This window comes from Gadus chalcogrammus, chromosome 11 (genome assembly GCF_026213295.1).
Source record: "Gadus chalcogrammus isolate NIFS_2021 chromosome 11, NIFS_Gcha_1.0, whole genome shotgun sequence".
NCBI lineage: Eukaryota > Metazoa > Chordata > Actinopteri > Gadiformes > Gadidae > Gadus > Gadus chalcogrammus.
The window spans coordinates 25,410,724-25,427,346 of NC_079422.1; the positions used below are offsets into that span (position 1 = coordinate 25,410,724).

The 16,623-nt window shown below is 47.9% G+C and overlaps 2 protein-coding genes across 2 annotated transcripts; both read left to right on the top strand.

Moving 5' to 3' along the window:
• Positions 1-1,530: 1,530 nt before the first annotated feature.
• Positions 1,531-5,219, top strand: tbx3b (T-box transcription factor 3b). Its single transcript, XM_056602850.1, has 7 exons — positions 1,531-1,721; positions 1,811-2,078; positions 2,307-2,453; positions 2,658-2,739; positions 3,025-3,168; positions 4,162-4,676; positions 4,980-5,219. Exons 1-7 carry the CDS (start codon positions 1,531-1,533, stop codon positions 5,217-5,219), a joined length of 1,587 nt encoding a protein of 528 aa, XP_056458825.1.
• Positions 5,220-7,090: 1,871 nt separating this feature from the next.
• On the top strand, positions 7,091-16,451 carry tm2d2 (TM2 domain containing 2). Its single transcript, XM_056602559.1, has 4 exons — positions 7,091-7,497; positions 8,117-8,204; positions 8,883-8,998; positions 13,571-16,451. The coding sequence occupies exons 1-4, from the start codon at positions 7,199-7,201 to the stop codon at positions 13,782-13,784; spliced, it is 717 nt and encodes a 238-aa protein (XP_056458534.1). The 5' UTR covers positions 7,091-7,198; the 3' UTR covers positions 13,785-16,451.
• Positions 16,452-16,623: the final 172 nt, after the last annotated feature.

Genomic DNA, 16,623 nt, shown 5'->3' on the forward strand with positions numbered 1-16,623 from the left:
TCCAGAGGCCTGAGATGTTTGCTCTCACCTACCCACTACCTGTCCTGTCCAAATAGCCCAGGTGTGAGGGACGGTCCGCACGCACACACACACACACACACACACACACACACACACACACACACACACACACACACACACACACACACACACACACACACACACACACACACACGCATAGACACACACATACACGCACACATGGACACAACCACACACACAAACGCACACGTACACACACACACACACATAAACACACACGCACACAAACAAAAATGCACACACGGAAATGCAATCACACACACACACACACATACACACAAACACAGACACACAGTCACACACACACACACACACACACACACACACACACACACACACACACACACACACACACCACACACACACAAACACGCACACACACACACACACACACACACACACACACACACACACACACACACACACACACACACACACACACACACACACACACACACACACACACAACCAAACATACATGCACACACATACACACACTTCTGAACACGTCTTGTAAAATGTCTTCTTTTACCTGGTTGTTAAAAGGTTAAATGTTTGTAATGTGCTACCTGCAGCTGATGCTAGGGCCCAGTATACCCTCACCTGTTACCCCCCATGGGGCATGGGGGGTATGGAGGTGGCCTCAGTGAACTCATATGCACACATATTACATTTGGTAAGGTTTGAGATAAAGAAGGATTGTATTTCAATGTACTGTGACAATTAGATGTCACAGTACATTGAAATACTGTACACTGTATCAAGATTCTTTATACTTTTCTCTTGTTGCTGATGGGCATAAACTTGCACACCCACAACACAAACAAAATTACACTTCTTTCTTCAGTTGTACAGCATGTCGTCTTGTGTGACTGTATTGTGTAAATTATTTTAATTTGAACGACAATTAAACAAACTCAAAACCAACTACTTTAATACACATTTACAAACCTGAGCAATGCGTGGCTGGTGATGAACATTATTGTGCATTATTACACGTCCTGTCCTCTTAATAGATGTTGTGTGTCTGCCCCTCCCACTGCTGAGTGTAAAACCCTGAGTCCGAGCAGACCAGAGCCAGCTCCCCCCGGGCGCCAGCGGAGACCAAACACCAGCGGAGCATCAGAGGCGCGCAGGTTCACGGTAGGGACGCACTACGGCAACACTTCTGCCCTCGTGGAGAACTACAATCGGTGGCCTCGTGTAGTGCTTGCTGATGAGCTGAAAGATGCAGAGTAAGCTTTTAATTCGAGTTAAATTAATTTGCACCATTATGACTTCACTCCAATTAAAGCCATAGCGAGGCGCAAAGTCATGCACAACCGCTTGGATCAGTGCGTCTCTGGCGACTTTACGCATGGCTTTTCTATGAATGGAGTGGCGGACGTGTCCCTCGGGTCGGTACTGGGGGGGTACCCTCTCTTCCCGCCCACCACGCTAACGTCACGTGGGTCCATCGGATCGCCTGTCGCGCGCCATCAGCCCAGAATGGAACACCTTCTTTGCCAAACGACGCTGAAACCACAGCCGTCCGTTTTGGGCACGACCCCCAGGCCGCGCGACGTGTTGGAGACAGAGGGGTTGGAGGACGAGGAACCCAAAGTTCACTTGGAAGCAAAGGAGCTCTGGAGACAGTTCCACACACACGGCACAGAGATGGTCATCACTAAATCTGGGAGGTAAATATGGAAAGACGCTCAACTCAAACCGTCACCGTTCAGATCTTTACGCGTTAATTTCAGTGATTTTACGTTTGTATGCCTTCCAGGCGCATGTTCCCGCCGTTCAAAGTCAAGTGTTCTGGTCTTAACAAGCAAGCTCAGTACATCCTGCTGATGGATATCGTGGCGACAGATGACTTCAGGTACAAGTTCCATAACGGCCACTGGATGGTCGCGGGAAAGGCCGACCCGGAGATGCCCAGACGCATGTACCTCCACCCGGACAGTCCCGCCTCGGGGGACCACTGGATGGCCAAGACGGTCAACTTCAACAAACTCAAACTAACCAACAACATCTCGGACAAGCACGGCTTTGTACGTCAGGCTGTTAAAACATTACATAACATTACGTTAAGTCCAGGAATAGGTAGCTAAGTGTTGATGTTTTTCTTATGTCACCAGAGCTTGCACCCTGATGTAATTACTTGAGCTTTTATACATTTGCATTGCAGCTCTAAAAGGGCACAATTTAATGACATAAGATTAGTAAATATTAGAAATACATTTGTATATTAAACTTGGGTTTTCTTTTTTCTTTTTCAGACCATTCTCAATTCAATGCACAAATATCAACCAAGGTTTCACGTGGTGAAGGCCAATGACATCCAGAAGCTTCCATACAGCACCTTTAAAACCTGCATCTTCTCTGAGACCGAGTTCATCGCGGTGACAGCCTACCAGAATGACAAGGTAACAAGCAGGCTTATAACCTTAGCGAGTAAACCAAAGGTTATTGGGTAGAAGACTATCTCACCAACTTGAAAGTAGACCAGTTCATTTATATCATATGTTATAATTATAACAACAAAGATATACTCTGATCAGGGTTTGATAGACAAAGACTTGTTCATTTGAAATTGTATGAGAAGGATCCCAACATGTTGTCTTCTTCAGGTGACTCAGCTTAAGATAGACAACAACCCCTTTGCCAAAGGCTTCCGGGAGACGGGGAACGGTCGCAGAGAGAAGAGGCAGGGTTCTGTTTTACTACCTTCTCTTTAAAACGATTTGAATTGATTATCATATGTATGCCATTGCCCACCCATTTGTCAAATATATGGTGCTTCAAATGTGGTTACAGAGCCGTTTGTTATTGATGCATTACAGCAAGATTGTAGACAATTAAATTAAAGTATTTTAAGCTGATTTATATTATAACTAACCCTGTCATGAGTGAATCTTGTCAAACAGTAGAGCAATATTTAAATTTCTGAAAACGTTTCAGAACTTTCCCGTTTTCTTTCACCTAAGGAAACTGCAGCCTTCATCCCAGAGGACCTCAGAGACGAGGAGGAACAGAAACCAGGGGAAGCGGGTCAAGGATTCACCACGGGGATATCCCCGTTCCTCCACATCCCCGGGTACGGCCTGCTGTCGTCCCCTCCTGTCGTCCCCTCCTCCTGTCGTCCCCTCCTCCTGTCGTCCCCTCTCTCCTGTCGTCCCCTCCTCCTGTCGTCCCCTCTCTCCTGTCGTCCCCTCCTCCTGTCGTCCCCTCCTCCTGTCGTCCCCTCCTCCTGTCATCCCCTCCTCCTGTCGTCCCCTCTCTCCTGTCGTCCCCTCTCTCCTGTCGTCCCCTCCTCCTGTCGTCCCCTCCTCCTGTCGTCCCCTCCTCCTGTCGTCCCCTCTCTCCTGTCGTCCCCTCCTCCTGTCGTCCCCTCCTCCTGTCGTCCCCTCCTCCTGTCGTCCCCTCCTCCTGTCGTCCCCTCCTCCTGTCGTCCCTTCTCTCCTGTCGTCCCCTCCTCCTGTCGTCCCCTCCTCCTGTCGTCCCCTCCTCCTGTCGTCCCCTCTCTCCTGTCGTCCCCTCCTCCTGTCGTCCCCTCCTCCTGTCGTCCCCTCCTCCTGTCGTCCCTTCTCTCCTGTCGTCCCCTCCTCCTGTCGTCCCCTCCTCCTGTCGTCCCCTCCTCCTGTCGTCCCCTCCTCCTGTCGTCCCTTCTCTCCTGTCGTCCCCTCCTCCTGTCGTCCCCTCCTCCTGTCGTCCCCTCCTCCTGTCGTCCCCTCCTCCTGTCGTCCCCTCTCTCCTGTCGTCCCCTCCTCCTGTCGTCCCCTCCTCCTGTCGTCCCCTCCTCCTGTCGTCCCCTCCTCCTGTCGTCCCTTCTCTCCTGTCGTCCCCTCCTCCTGTCGTCCCCTCTCTCCTGTCGTCCCCTCCTCCTGTCGTCCCCTCCTCCTGTCGTCCCCTCTCTCCTGTCGTCCCCTCCTCCTGTCGTCCCCTCCTCCTGTCGTCCCCTCCTCCTGTCGTCCCCTCCTCCTGTCGTCCCCTCCTCCTGTCGTCCCTTCTCTCCTGTCGTCCCCTCCTCCTGTCGTCCCCTCTCTCCTCTCTCTCCTCTCTCTGGTGTGAGCAGACCGGGATGTGTTCAGATATGAACCCCTTGTCTCACGAACTCATGTCCTGTCCTTCCAGCGCAGCGGGACAGCGACAGCGACCCCGGAGCCGGCTCTGAGGACCACGGAGAGGACGCGGCGCGTGGTCCCCTGGAACCGCCCTGTGTTCCGAGAGACCGCCCCTCCGACACCCGGACCCCGGAGCCCCCTACCGGCGCAGGGACGGAGGAGGAAGGCGCCGGCGAGCCAGGGCCCGGGGTCAACAGGACCGCTGAAGGACGCGTGTGGACGCCGGGAGACCCCCACAGATGCTTTGTGACCGGGAGAGAAATCAAAGCAGGGCGCGACCGCCCCTCGAGGGGGTCCGGGTGTCCCCCAGACGGACCGAGCCCCCCCAGTGGCAGAGACGGGGGCGGGGAGACGGGCCCCCCTGGCCAGGTGGGCGGGCACCAGGCCCCGCTGAAGGGCCGCCCCACGGCCCCCCGCAGTGTGACGCCCTACGGAGGGACCGCCCTGGACCGCGGCCCCCCGTCTCACCACGTCAGGACCGCCGCCAGAGTGGGCCTCCCTCTTCCCTTCCAGCACCAGGCGCTGGTACAGTATTTACAATAAAAACATGAATCTATAAAGGCTACATTGATAGCGATTTAGGTATGACAATACTGATGATTATGGAAATATAATGGTTATATTATTATAATAAGTATTATTAATCCGAGTATTGATATGAAAAATTTATAAAAATTGCAATCAGTAAAAATAACATTGGTGGTGATTTAGGTATGACAATAATGACAGTTACAGAAATAAAACGGTAATATTATTATAATAATAATTACTAATATTCATATTATGATCAGGCTGTTGTTGTGGTCGTCTGTGCGTCTTTGTCCGCAGGGTCTGGTGGGCGTGTCTCCGTTCGGGGGGTACGTCCTTTATCCGTACCCCAGCTTCCACGCCCCCCCGTTCCTCCCGCACTACCTCCCAGGGAAACCGTGCGTGGACTTCCACCCCCGCCACCCCCCCTCGGCGCCCCCAAAGCTGTCGTTCCCCTGTAAATACCCAGAGTTCACGGCGTGCCTGCGACCCTGCTGTCAGGGGGACCTGCTCCCACACGGACCCGGGGGGGGTCCCTAAAACAGACTACAGGGGTCCCTGATGACACTGGCTACAGGGTGGTCTGTCCCGTCCTAGGTCCATCTCTGCGGGCCTGTCTGTCTGTCCTGCAGGCCTCTATGGGCCTGTCTGTCTCTCTTTAGGCCTGTATACTATACTTCAATTTGAGCATTTAAGTATTGAGTCACAACCAACAGTGTTGATTGTGACTCATAATTATAATAATCAATGGTATTGTTATATAATAATAATAATACTTTCAGTCAGATGCTCAAAGTGCTTTGCATATCCATTAAAATACATTGAATTACATTTAAATACACAGAATATGTATTCTATTCTAAGTACATAGGATACAACAGAGTCGACCTCAAGTAATCAGAGGCATCAGGACCCTCCTAAGAGTCAGACCTGGACCACGTGAAGACCGCTCATGAACAGAGGCTGAAGCCGGACACACGCATTTCACACGCGTCAAAAGTCGCCCCTAGCACCCATAGGAAGCAGCGTGCTGAACCGATATGTTTTGAAAGAAGCAGATCAACAAAGTCGCTATAGGCTACCATAACGTTATACCAGTTGTTTTATGACTACATACGTATATGGCCCTGATGCCCATGATCCTCTGTTTGTGCTTACAACGATAGTCACATTAATTCATAGTTACTTTATGTTCTGTCGGGCACTTTGTTTACATCAACAATCTCCATATGTGCAGGAACTTGTATCAAGCCGGGATGTACCAAACAGCTTTAAAAAAGCGTTTTTTTCAGGCGACACTAGGGAAGAGAACAGTGGCGTGAAGCCTAGCGGGGCCGATGTGGGCTACCTACGCCCAAAATAATGGTGGCGTTCTTTTTGACGTGCCGCTTTGGTGCCGGTGTGTGTGTTAAGCTTTAAGATGTGAGGATATGCTAGTACAATAGCAGGCAGCCTACTCTATATATGTTGATACTGTATCGGTTCTATTGTATTGAGACAGTAGATGAGACATTATACTATCTATTGTGGTGTAAATAAATGATCTAAATGATATCTCAACACTGTTTGTGTGTGTTAGTGTGTGTGAGTGTGTGTGTGTGTGTGTGTGTGTGTGTGTGTGTGTGTGTGTGTGTGTGTGTGTGTGTGTGTGTGGGTGTGTGTGTGTGTGTGTGTGTGTGTGTGTGTGTGTGTGTGTGTGTGTGTGTGTGTGTGTGTGTGTGTGTGTGTGTGTGCGTGTATATGTGTGTGCATACCCCCTTTCCTTCCTTTGGAAAGGGGCTCAAAGGTAAGGGCGTTTCTTCTTTGTTATGCCCACAAGAGAAACCCACCACTGTTTATACCATGACTTTGTGTTCTCCAATCAGCCCCTGATTTTAGGACCATTTATCCTCTATCAGTCGAACCTCTGGATCCAAGATTATATTGGGGTTTGCCGTTGTTCCCCTAGAGTCCTGTGGGGGACAACCCCAGAGCTATTGAGGGACCCCACTAGATAAGAAAGAGTCAAGGAGAACACACATTCAATTCAATTAAAAAAAGCTTGATTGGCATGAGATGCAAACATTTACATTGCCAAATCAGGGGATTGATTAAGAGGTCAAAGTATCCAACGTCAAAATATATAAACATATCAGATATTAGAATATTAAATACTCAATATGTAAAAACTATAATGTGGGATATTATAAAGATTCTAGTATCTCCTATAAACAGATAAATTAAAGATACACAACATTATATGGAGGACGTGTACAATCATTATGAAAAGACAGAAAAAGAGATGTTTCATGTCTGCAAAGGTGTGCTATTGGGTATAGTCCAGTACAACACAATCTGCCGGTACTTCATCAATCGCAGGATTTTTTTTAAGTGGGCGGGGAATCAGGCGCCGCGTCATCCACATGAGCCGACACGGAACTAGCAGAGAGAGCTGCCGGACCCGTTAGTGATGGTGGAGAAGACATCTCCATAAATGCCCCTTTAACCACACCTCCGCAGGGGGATTATAGCACCACAGCATGGCGAGGATCTCGGTGAACTACATCCTACTGTGCGGACAGTTCCTGCTGCTGCTGACGGTGTTATTTCTACAATGTCTGGAGGGGATTCACTCCCACAACTCGACCACCGCTGCAGCGGTAGACGCAGCAAACGCGACGCCCGGAGCGACCGCATCCGCCGCCGCCGCCTCTGCCGCTGCCTCCACCGCGCTGCCACCCGACAATACGACGACCCCCGTCCTGGCAACGGACCGGGGCATCAACAACACGGAGTATGAGTACCGACCCCCGTCCCCGGTGGTCCTCTGCAGCTTTCTGTGAGTCTAGAAAGATCTACGGTACACAGAACCGAGGGGTTGTTGTTTATATGTGTGTAAGCCCTGCGTCCTAACGTTCACATGTGCCGAATATGAATCTGAAGGCTGCTTGTCACTCCTTGAACGGTCGTCTATCCAGCTGTGATACGATGTCGGTCCGTTGCCGTTTATAAAGTGTGTATTTTAAGGGTTCCTTGAGGCAGGGATCGGCGGGTATTGTGAGGGTAGCTCATGGTATTTTGTCTCAACAGCGCCCCTTCAGGCGGAAAGTAGACATGCACGTTCAGTTTGGATCAGAGCTCGTTTGACTTCTGTGGCGCTTGAGGAAGTGATGTTTTGATGCATAAACGGATAAATAAATTGCTTTAAATTGCTCTAATTGAAAGTCATTGCAGTTATTTTTCTCAACTAATGGATTATAGTCAAATATGATTAATATCTAATACCTGGCACCATACGGTCCGCACAATTAAATGGACAATTATTAGTTTTGACTGGCTATCTTTAGCCATTCATCTATTCTAAAGCTAGAGAAGATCAATTGTAATGGAAACGTTTCCCTGGAGGTAGGAACAGTAGTGTGTAATGTGGCTCTCATGTGACTCTCTGTGGGCTGCAGGCCGGATGAGTTCGTCCACTGCCAGGACCCTGTGGACCACGGCCTGAACGCCAGCGCCTTCCAGGAGCTGGGGCACGGCTGCCTAGGGGTGGGTGTCTGTCTGTCTCTGTCTCTGTCTCTGTCTCTGTCTCTGTCTCTGTCTCTCTCTTCCCCCCCCCCCCCTCTCCCTCCCTCCCTCCCTCCCTCCCTCCCTCCCTCCCTCCCCGCACCATCATCACTACTGCGTTCACTAGGGATGCAACTTTGTATAAGCTAGTACCGATCCAATATTCCATATCTAATATTTATAAAAAATGAGATTATTAGCCCATTTCCTAATTTTGTAAAATAGGAGCAATTGGATACACACATTTAGTATATGCTACACCACCTGAACCTCCTAAGATTGCGCAATTTGATTTGTCCGCTATCTATGGATATTGTGCAATTTCCCATGATTGAGATCTCAAACTCGGGACATTGCGTGACGGTCGTTGTCACGCCAATCAAAACAAATAACTGCTTATACAAACGAATACATTCTGGCAAAAAGTGTTATGTTGTTAATTTGAGTGTTCACGTGTAGTGTATACTAAAATAATTATTCATGCCATGTTAAGTATGCCACAATAATTGTGTTATATCATGAGTCAGTTTTGAATTTGAAACCACTTGACACCAAATACAAACACCACTGCGTTACCTCCATCCGCTGACGTTAGCCCAGCACTGGAGCCTGTGAACAGTGATGCTAACAGGGAGGCTAACGGGGTGTTTGTGTCGACAGTGGGGGGGCCAGACCCAGAAGGAGGTGAACCTCACGGAGGTGATCTGCATGGCGCTGGAAAACATCGAGTGCGCCGGGTCCCGGGAGTTCCGAAGGGGCAACGTGCCCTGCATCAAGTAAGCTGCGCCGCTCAGACCGTGCTAGCCACGCTAAACAACGAGCTACACGTTGTTAGCATCTATGAGGTCAAAGGTACCGATCCTACCAGGGCTGAACCGGGTATCAGGAAGACCAGGGCCCGGTTTCCCGAAACATTCTTAAAGCCTTCTTAACGCTACGTCATTCGAAACCTCTACTTTAAGTTCTACCTTGACATTTTGTGTGTTTCCCGAAACGTTCTTTGCTACGAATCTATTTCGTACGTTGTTCGTTGGTAAGGTTGGTCTGAATCTAGTCGCCGCTGTCACGTTAAAATTGTACCGGGGACGAAAATTGTACCGGCCTACGTCATCGTTTGTTTACATCCTGACAACCTGCCCGGCAACAGACGACGCGATGCAGAAAACGTGTTTCCAAACGACGAAATAACATAATACAGATAGCGGATCGCTATCTGTATTATGATAGATAGCGATAACAATTGTTTTTACTTTATATTTGTATTGTATTTAATTGTTTAATCGAAACAATAAAAAAAATTGCCCGCGAAACGGGCGATCGCGTCAAATGACTAATGTTTTGCCCGCGAAACAGGCGATCGCGTCAAATGACGTAGGAGGGTTCTTGAAACATAATACAGATAACGGATCGCTAGATAACACTTGTTTTTACTTTATATTTGTATTGTATTTAATTGTTTAATCGAATTTAGCTAGTAAACTGAGTGTTTTAAGCAGGTTTCATAGTCTAGAACAGCCGTTCTCAATCTGTGGTACGCGTACCACTGGTGGTACGCGAGCGCCCTCTAGTGGTACGCGGAGTATGAACGATTTTTTGAAGCAATTTTTTGAAGTTGAAGCAACCGTTTCTGATATCTGGGGAATCGATAACTCGAGTACTACTCGTTACAAATGAACTCGGTTGGTGGACAGGCAAACTCGAGTTTGCATTCACACAAACAAACAAAGTTTTCTGAAGCAAATGTATCAATTTTCTGTGCGGCGCCACTAACGCATGCCGTGGGCACAAAGCAAATTAAATGTATCCATTTCTGTGTGGCGCGTTCCGTGCCGTGTGCAGGCACGCCAGAATTCAAAAAGTTAAGAGATGGCGGTTAAAGCAAAGCGCAGCGAAGAATTGAAATAGGCCTACTTTAAAGAAATAGGAGATCATAAGGTGAAATGTAAAATATGCCAAGCGAAATCGAGCTACCAGAGTAGCTACTACAAGTAGGCTACTAGGCGGCAACATATGCTCCTGAAACACAACGGTGAGTTCGGGAAAGCAGACCCGCAGCAACCAAGTGTGTCGGCTATGTCGGCTACGCAGCCGTAATCCCGGCCGTGTAGAGAAGATCACAACGCGTAATCCATAGTCCATTTGCTGCCGTTTTATTTGCATCTTTAAATTATTTGCAATGGTTAGGCTACTTGTTTCGTTTTAGTTTTTCGTTTAGTCGGAGAAAAGTGGACAGAGTTGCCTGCGGAAGCGATGTCTGAGATGCAGAGACCGCTTGCTACCAGTGTCAGTTTCGTACGGTGTGGAATGAGAGCTCGGGAAGGCACTATTGCGCAAGTACGCCTGCGTGCTTGCGCAATAGCATACTGCCCGAGAATGCAGTATCTCTGTCAAATCTGTCCCTGGGAAAAGTAACGTTGCTTGCGCCGAATTGAAAAGGAAACCGCTATAATGAAATAGCGGTAATATTTCCACATTAATTGATAAAATAACAGGGGATGGGAAGGGGGGATGGCTGTTTCAGAAGGGGGATGATTTTGATCATTTTAATTCCAAAGGGGGATGCCATCCCCCCTCAACTTGCGTGCTGGAAGCAGGTTGGATACTGAACCAAGTCTGAGGCTAAAGCTAACCTCAATCGACCCAGACATCACACCCCTCCCACTAAGCATGATAGGCCTAATTTTCAATGTGTGCCTGAGTACATTCTCCTTCAAACCTAAACATAGTTTATATTCTGACCTTATGGCACTTACTGCAGTATTTTTTAATACTGAATACGTTGTTTTTCTATGATACACTTGTTCTTACTCATGATAGTTTGATTACAGTGTTATCGCAGTACACATGATTTCTCTCTTTGCTGCGCATGATTACTTATAACAGGATTGTGTGACTCCAGTATTTAAATATTCATGTTCAATTCTTTGAATGTTTTGATGCAGTACAATTTACCTCACATGATTGGTTGACTGCAGTTGTTAAAATTTATATTCAGTGCTCTGAATGCTTTAATGCAGTATACTTGTTAATAACCTCACTAGATTGACTGGTATGTTATATGCCAGATGATATCCCCATTTGCTGGGTAGCCCTATTGAGGCAGTTGTTCAATTGTTAGTATTATCCCGTTGCAAGTGTTTAAATACAATACATGAGTTATAGACAGTTGGTTGCTTCAGTCAAGTCAAGTTATGTGAATAATAAATCGTGTTATTAATATTAATGCCTTCTGTGTAAACTCTATGTAGTTATAGGATAGGCCTACGCACTTTATTTTAGTTCCAGTGGTACTTGGAGAGCCAAATCATTTCTAAGGTGGTACTCATGGTAAAAAGTTTGAGAACCACTGGTCTAGAATGTTCAAGAACCTTCCTACGTGATTTGACGCGTCATTTGACGCGATCGCCCGTTTTGCGGGCAACTTTTTTGATTGTTTCGATTAAACAATTAAATACAATACAAATATAAAGTAAAAACAAGTGTTATCGCTATCTATCATAATACAGATAGCGATCCGCTATCTGTATTATGTTATTTCGTCGTTTGGAAACATGTTTTCTGCATCGCGTCGTCTGTTGCCGGGCAGGTTGTCAGGATGTAAACAAACGATGACGTAGGCCGGTACAATTTTCGCCCCCGGTACAATTTTAACGTGACACTGCCACTATAACCTTTTAAAGCCCGCACACAGACCCCTACAGCTAGCCAAGTCAGACATCTTTGTAAACAGAAAATCAATAGCATCATTTGAACGGCTGCAACAGATGTAATTAAGATTGTAATTGCCTCAATCTGTTCCGCTGTTTCTATCTTTTCTATATATTTTTTAAATGAATGTAGGCTATGCTATGCTCGCCCATGGTTAAACAAATGTTTAGGCCTACCAGAAGGATTTCGAGCAATGTTTTATCCACAAAGACTGCAATATTTTTTAGAACGTCGTCATGCACCTGCGCATGAAATAGAAAATCGAACTCTGAACAAATCGATTTCAGCACTTTCTTTCTGGACAGCACCATGTACGAACGACGTAAGGGGTGTTGCCTTAGAAGAATCCTAAGAGACCGTTCGCGAACCACGCCTATAGAGGTAAACAACTTTGATCCAAAGTCTAAATGTAGGAGTCTTCGTAGGGCTAAGAGTGGACGTTATCGGGAAACCAGGCCCTGGTCGTTATCTGGTGGCCCAGCGACAACTGTCTTTTGTTTTTATCTATGTTATTATTTTTTAGTCTGACCGGCCCTTTAAGCAGGAAGATTTGCCCTTTCGTTTTTTTCTGAACTAACTCTAGGCTCTTCCAATCACATCTTTCATCCCCTGCTGGCCAGGCACTGGGGCCTCCAAGCACATCGAGTTGTCCCATCAGGGGGGTTCATTGTGAGCCCACATATCTTTGGATCGTGGCAGCCCGGGTCTGGGCCAAAATGCCCAGAAGTTCTTTAGTTTTTGATTGGTCCAGTACTGGGGCCTGCATCTGTTTTGGGACTCCTTCTACCTGCCTCTTTAATATCTCATATTTCCTTCATTAATTATTTATTTTTTCTTGTCTTTGTAGCGTTGGTTAATCTGTGCCAAAACGCAGCAGCTGTAACTCTCCACTAGGGGGCAGTGTTAACTAATCTAGAAAGCATGTTCAGCAGAGCGTGTTCATCATCACCCACACAAACATTTAGTCCAGTTGGTCATTGGACTTGCTGCAGCAGAGTCTGCATTTTTCCCACGTAAGTTCTGAACCACAGTCCAAGCGTCCCTTTCCAGCCACCAACCAGTGACGCGCTGATAAAGCAAAATTATATGCTATCTGCACTATCAGGATTGGAAAATGTGTATTGAAACGGCTTAACTCATCTCTATTTCGTGCTTGAGCGACTACGTTTGGTGCACCCTTGCCCTCTTCCTGTCCGCTGTACGGCACAGCGCCTTTAATGTGCGCATAAGGGAAGCCTTAACCTCGCCTTCAGCGCCTCGTGGACCGAACACACCACTGTTGGACAATAGTGATTTATGAGGATCATGAAAAATGTGCCCGACTCGTCCCTTTTTCTTCTCCTAATCGCCAGACTTTCCCAGTTTACGGTCTAACTATTTATATCTTCCAGTCCTGTTGGGTATCTCTAGTTCTGCTTTTACAGCCCCCCCCAGAATGGGTTCCAAAGCTGATTCAGACGCTGAGCAGGTTGGGGTGAGGGGGATCTTGCTCGAGGATGCCTCCTATTAGACTGTGGACTAAAGACATGCACAAAAACAAAATAACCTTCCCTGTTGACCTCTCACCCCCTCCCCCCTGCTGAGTTGACCTCCGTCCCCCTCCTCTCACCCTCTAACCCCTTTTTTGCCCTGGGTTACAGGTACACAGGCCACTACTTCATCACTACCCTTCTGTACTCCTTCTTTTTGGGGTGCTTTGGCGTGGACCGCTTCTGCCTGGGCCACACGGGCACGGCGGTGGGCAAGCTGCTCACCTTGGGGGGGCTGGGCATCTGGTGGTTCGTCGACCTCATCCTGCTCATCACCGGCGGCCTAATGCCGAGCGACTACAGCAACTGGTGTACCTACTACTGAAGGCCCGTCGCCGACGTCGCCAGCCCCTTTGACGCGTCCCCGTAAACCAGCCCCAACTCTCCCCATAAACCAACTCTCCCCAGCAGTCCCTGTTAACAACCCACCCCCTCCATAAACCATCTCTCAACTGTCACGGTAAACCAGCCCCATTGGTCCCTATAAAGCAGACCCATTGGTCCCTATAAAGCAGACCCATTGGTCCCTATAAAGCAGACCCAACAGTCCCTATAAAGCAGACCCATTGGTCCCTATAGAGCAGACCCATTGGACCCTATAAAGCAGACCCATTGTTCCCTATAAAGCAGACCCAACTGTCCCTATAAAGCAGACCCAACAGTCCCTATAAAGCAGACCCATTGGTCCCTATAAAGCAGACCCATTGGTCCTTTTAAAGCAGACCCATTGGTCCCTTTAAAGCAGACCCATTGGTCCCTATAACCCAACCCTAACTGTCCCTCTAATCCAGCACCAGGTCCTGTTAACCAATCCTAAATGTCCCTGTTAACCACCCAGGACTGTCCCTGTTAACCAACCCTACCTGTCCCCGTTAACCACCCAGAACCGTCCCTGTTAACCAACCCTAACCGTCCCTGTTAACCACCCAGAACTGTCTCCATGAACCATGAAACCAGGGTAGTGTGGGGAGGAAGCTGTTTCTTAACACTCCAGCACTTTCAGCTTTTCTTTTAATTGTGTTCCTGCGCTGCATCCCAGCAGACTGTATCTGAGCTGCCACAGATGTCTGGCGGTGTTGGGAGGATTCTGACGCTCTTCTTGTTTGGTTTCAGTCCAAGCCAAGCCTCCCTGCTCCGCTGATTGCGTTCTTTGTATATATTGTCACTGGCAGGTAGTGATGCAGTGTGTGTGTGTGTCCGTGCGCCCGCGCGTCACTGGAGGCCAGAAGGTGTTGCTTCCAGCAGTGGAATGATATCAAACCCTGATGGAAGCCAAGCCCGTGAACATGTCTGAACCCGCGACCACGTAACGGCCCCCCCGGGCTTCTGAGAGCAGCCGAGTTGTAAATGCTTTGCTCCAAACTGTACTCTCCTTTTACATGACCCCTTTCTGCCAAGACGAATCCATCAGTACCGTTGTAGATAAGACGATAAGTGGTGTCACGTTATCGAGTTTCCAGGTGGACCACTTGCTGTCCATTTTATCCACTTCATGGGACGAAATGAGTCCATGAGCCGCCTCAAACCGGATGGAACCACCCTTAACGGCACCCATGGGACTGCCCCTCCACAAGCACCCATCTGAAGACTTTCACGGTGGCCCAAGAAAGCCATGTAAAAAAGTTACGATGTATATAGTGTTCCTCGCCGTTCGTTTGGATTTGTTATTGCCATGTTTCAGGTTGTTTGATTCGGTTGGTTATTGTGTGTGAAATAGGAGCGAAGTCACCATTAAACATTCATGTCCTGAAACTTGTGTTCCGAGTGATTTGTTTGAATTCCGAAACGACGGGTTTAACCGAGCTCCGTTCCGTCGAGCCTTGAGCCCTCGCCTCTTAAAAACATTATGACGCTGTGAAGGCTAAAGATCTAAAGTTACAAGTGCGGTTTTTCGCAAAAGCCTGCCCTTGGATCTTCTTTTAAAATGAGTAATTACTCCTCAACTTTATTAATTAGGCTGCGTGTAATGGCTCGAAGAGACACTGTTGGCCCGTTGCCCGGGGAGACTGCTTCATGACCTCCTCCTACAGCGATGGGAGGGCTGTTCGCACATAGACACGCTAAACCAGCACATTATCGTTCAATAACAGCGCCTCGTTGATGCATGTGCAGATGAGTCCGGGGAAGATGTGGGCAGTTGGCTGAGGTCTTTCTCATACTGGTTTTGACGGGGGCGGCATGTGGCTCAGGAGGTGGAGTGGGCTGGCTGGTTGCTTGTTCAGACCCCCTTTTAGTGTCGAGGTGTCCCTGAGCATGACACCTCACCCTGACTCCCAACAAGCTGGCTGTCGCCTTGCGTGGTTGACACCGCTGTCGGTGTCTGAATGTGTGTATGAATTGGTGACAGGCAATTCTGTAAAGCACTTTGAGTGGCCACTGGTTAGAAAAACCCTGTATAAATGCAGTCCATTCGATTAAGACCTTTTGAGAACACAGCTGTGATACCTTTAAGTTTGACCGTTGACAAAGTTTTTCTAATCCAGTTATAAACTTTATTGCCTTTTCTGTACACATAAAATGGTCTAAACAGATACGAGTATGGTAGTTTTGTCTCAAAGTATGCATGTTCAGTCCTTTACCCTTTACAGGTGGACATGGATCTCATGTTCACGAGACTGTCAATGCAAAAATGAGGCCCAACCAAAATAACCTTCATTTTCTACTTCTTTAGGGCATCCGAAGAAGCAATGTAATATACCAAACGTCATTGTATCGTACTAACCCTGAACTCAGAAGAACTCGGGACTGGTACATTCGTAAAACACCTCTGTAATCACCTAGTATTATACAGTATATTCAAGAGAATCAATCCAACATATATCACAGGCAGCATGCATAGAGGAGAGATCAACTAGTCTCTCATTCTACCCATCTGTCTCTCAGTCTACCCGTCTATCTCTTGTTTTACCCGTCTGTCTCTCAATCTACCCGTCTATCATTCTACCCGTCTGTCTCTCGTCTCCCCTTCGGTCTCTCGTTCTACCCGTTTGTCTCTCGTCTCCCCGACTGTCTCTGGGTCTACCCGTCTGTCTCTTGATCTACCCATCTGGATCTACCCGTCTATCTGTGGTTCTACCCGTCTGTCTGTGGGTCTACCCGTCTGTCTGTGGGTCTACCCGTCGGTCTGTGGGTCTACCCGTCTGTCTGTGGTTCTACCCGTCTGT

Coding starts and splice junctions, on each gene's coding strand:
- tbx3b (XM_056602850.1), top strand. CDS start 1,531: ATGGAACACCTTCTTTGCCAAACGACGCTGAAACCACAGCCGTCCGTT. Junction 2,454..2,657: donor CAGCCTACCAGAATGACAAG/GTAACAAGCAGG, acceptor TGTCTTCTTCAG/GTGACTCAGCTTAAGATAGA. Junction 2,740..3,024: donor TCGCAGAGAGAAGAGGCAGG/GTTCTGTTTTAC, acceptor AGGAAACTGCAG/CCTTCATCCCAGAGGACCTC.
- tm2d2 (XM_056602559.1), top strand. CDS start 7,199: ATGGCGAGGATCTCGGTGAACTACATCCTACTGTGCGGACAGTTCCTG. Junction 7,498..8,116: donor GTGGTCCTCTGCAGCTTTCT/GTGAGTCTAGAA, acceptor TGTGGGCTGCAG/GCCGGATGAGTTCGTCCACT. Junction 8,205..8,882: donor TGGGGCACGGCTGCCTAGGG/GTGGGTGTCTGT, acceptor TTGTGTCGACAG/TGGGGGGGCCAGACCCAGAA.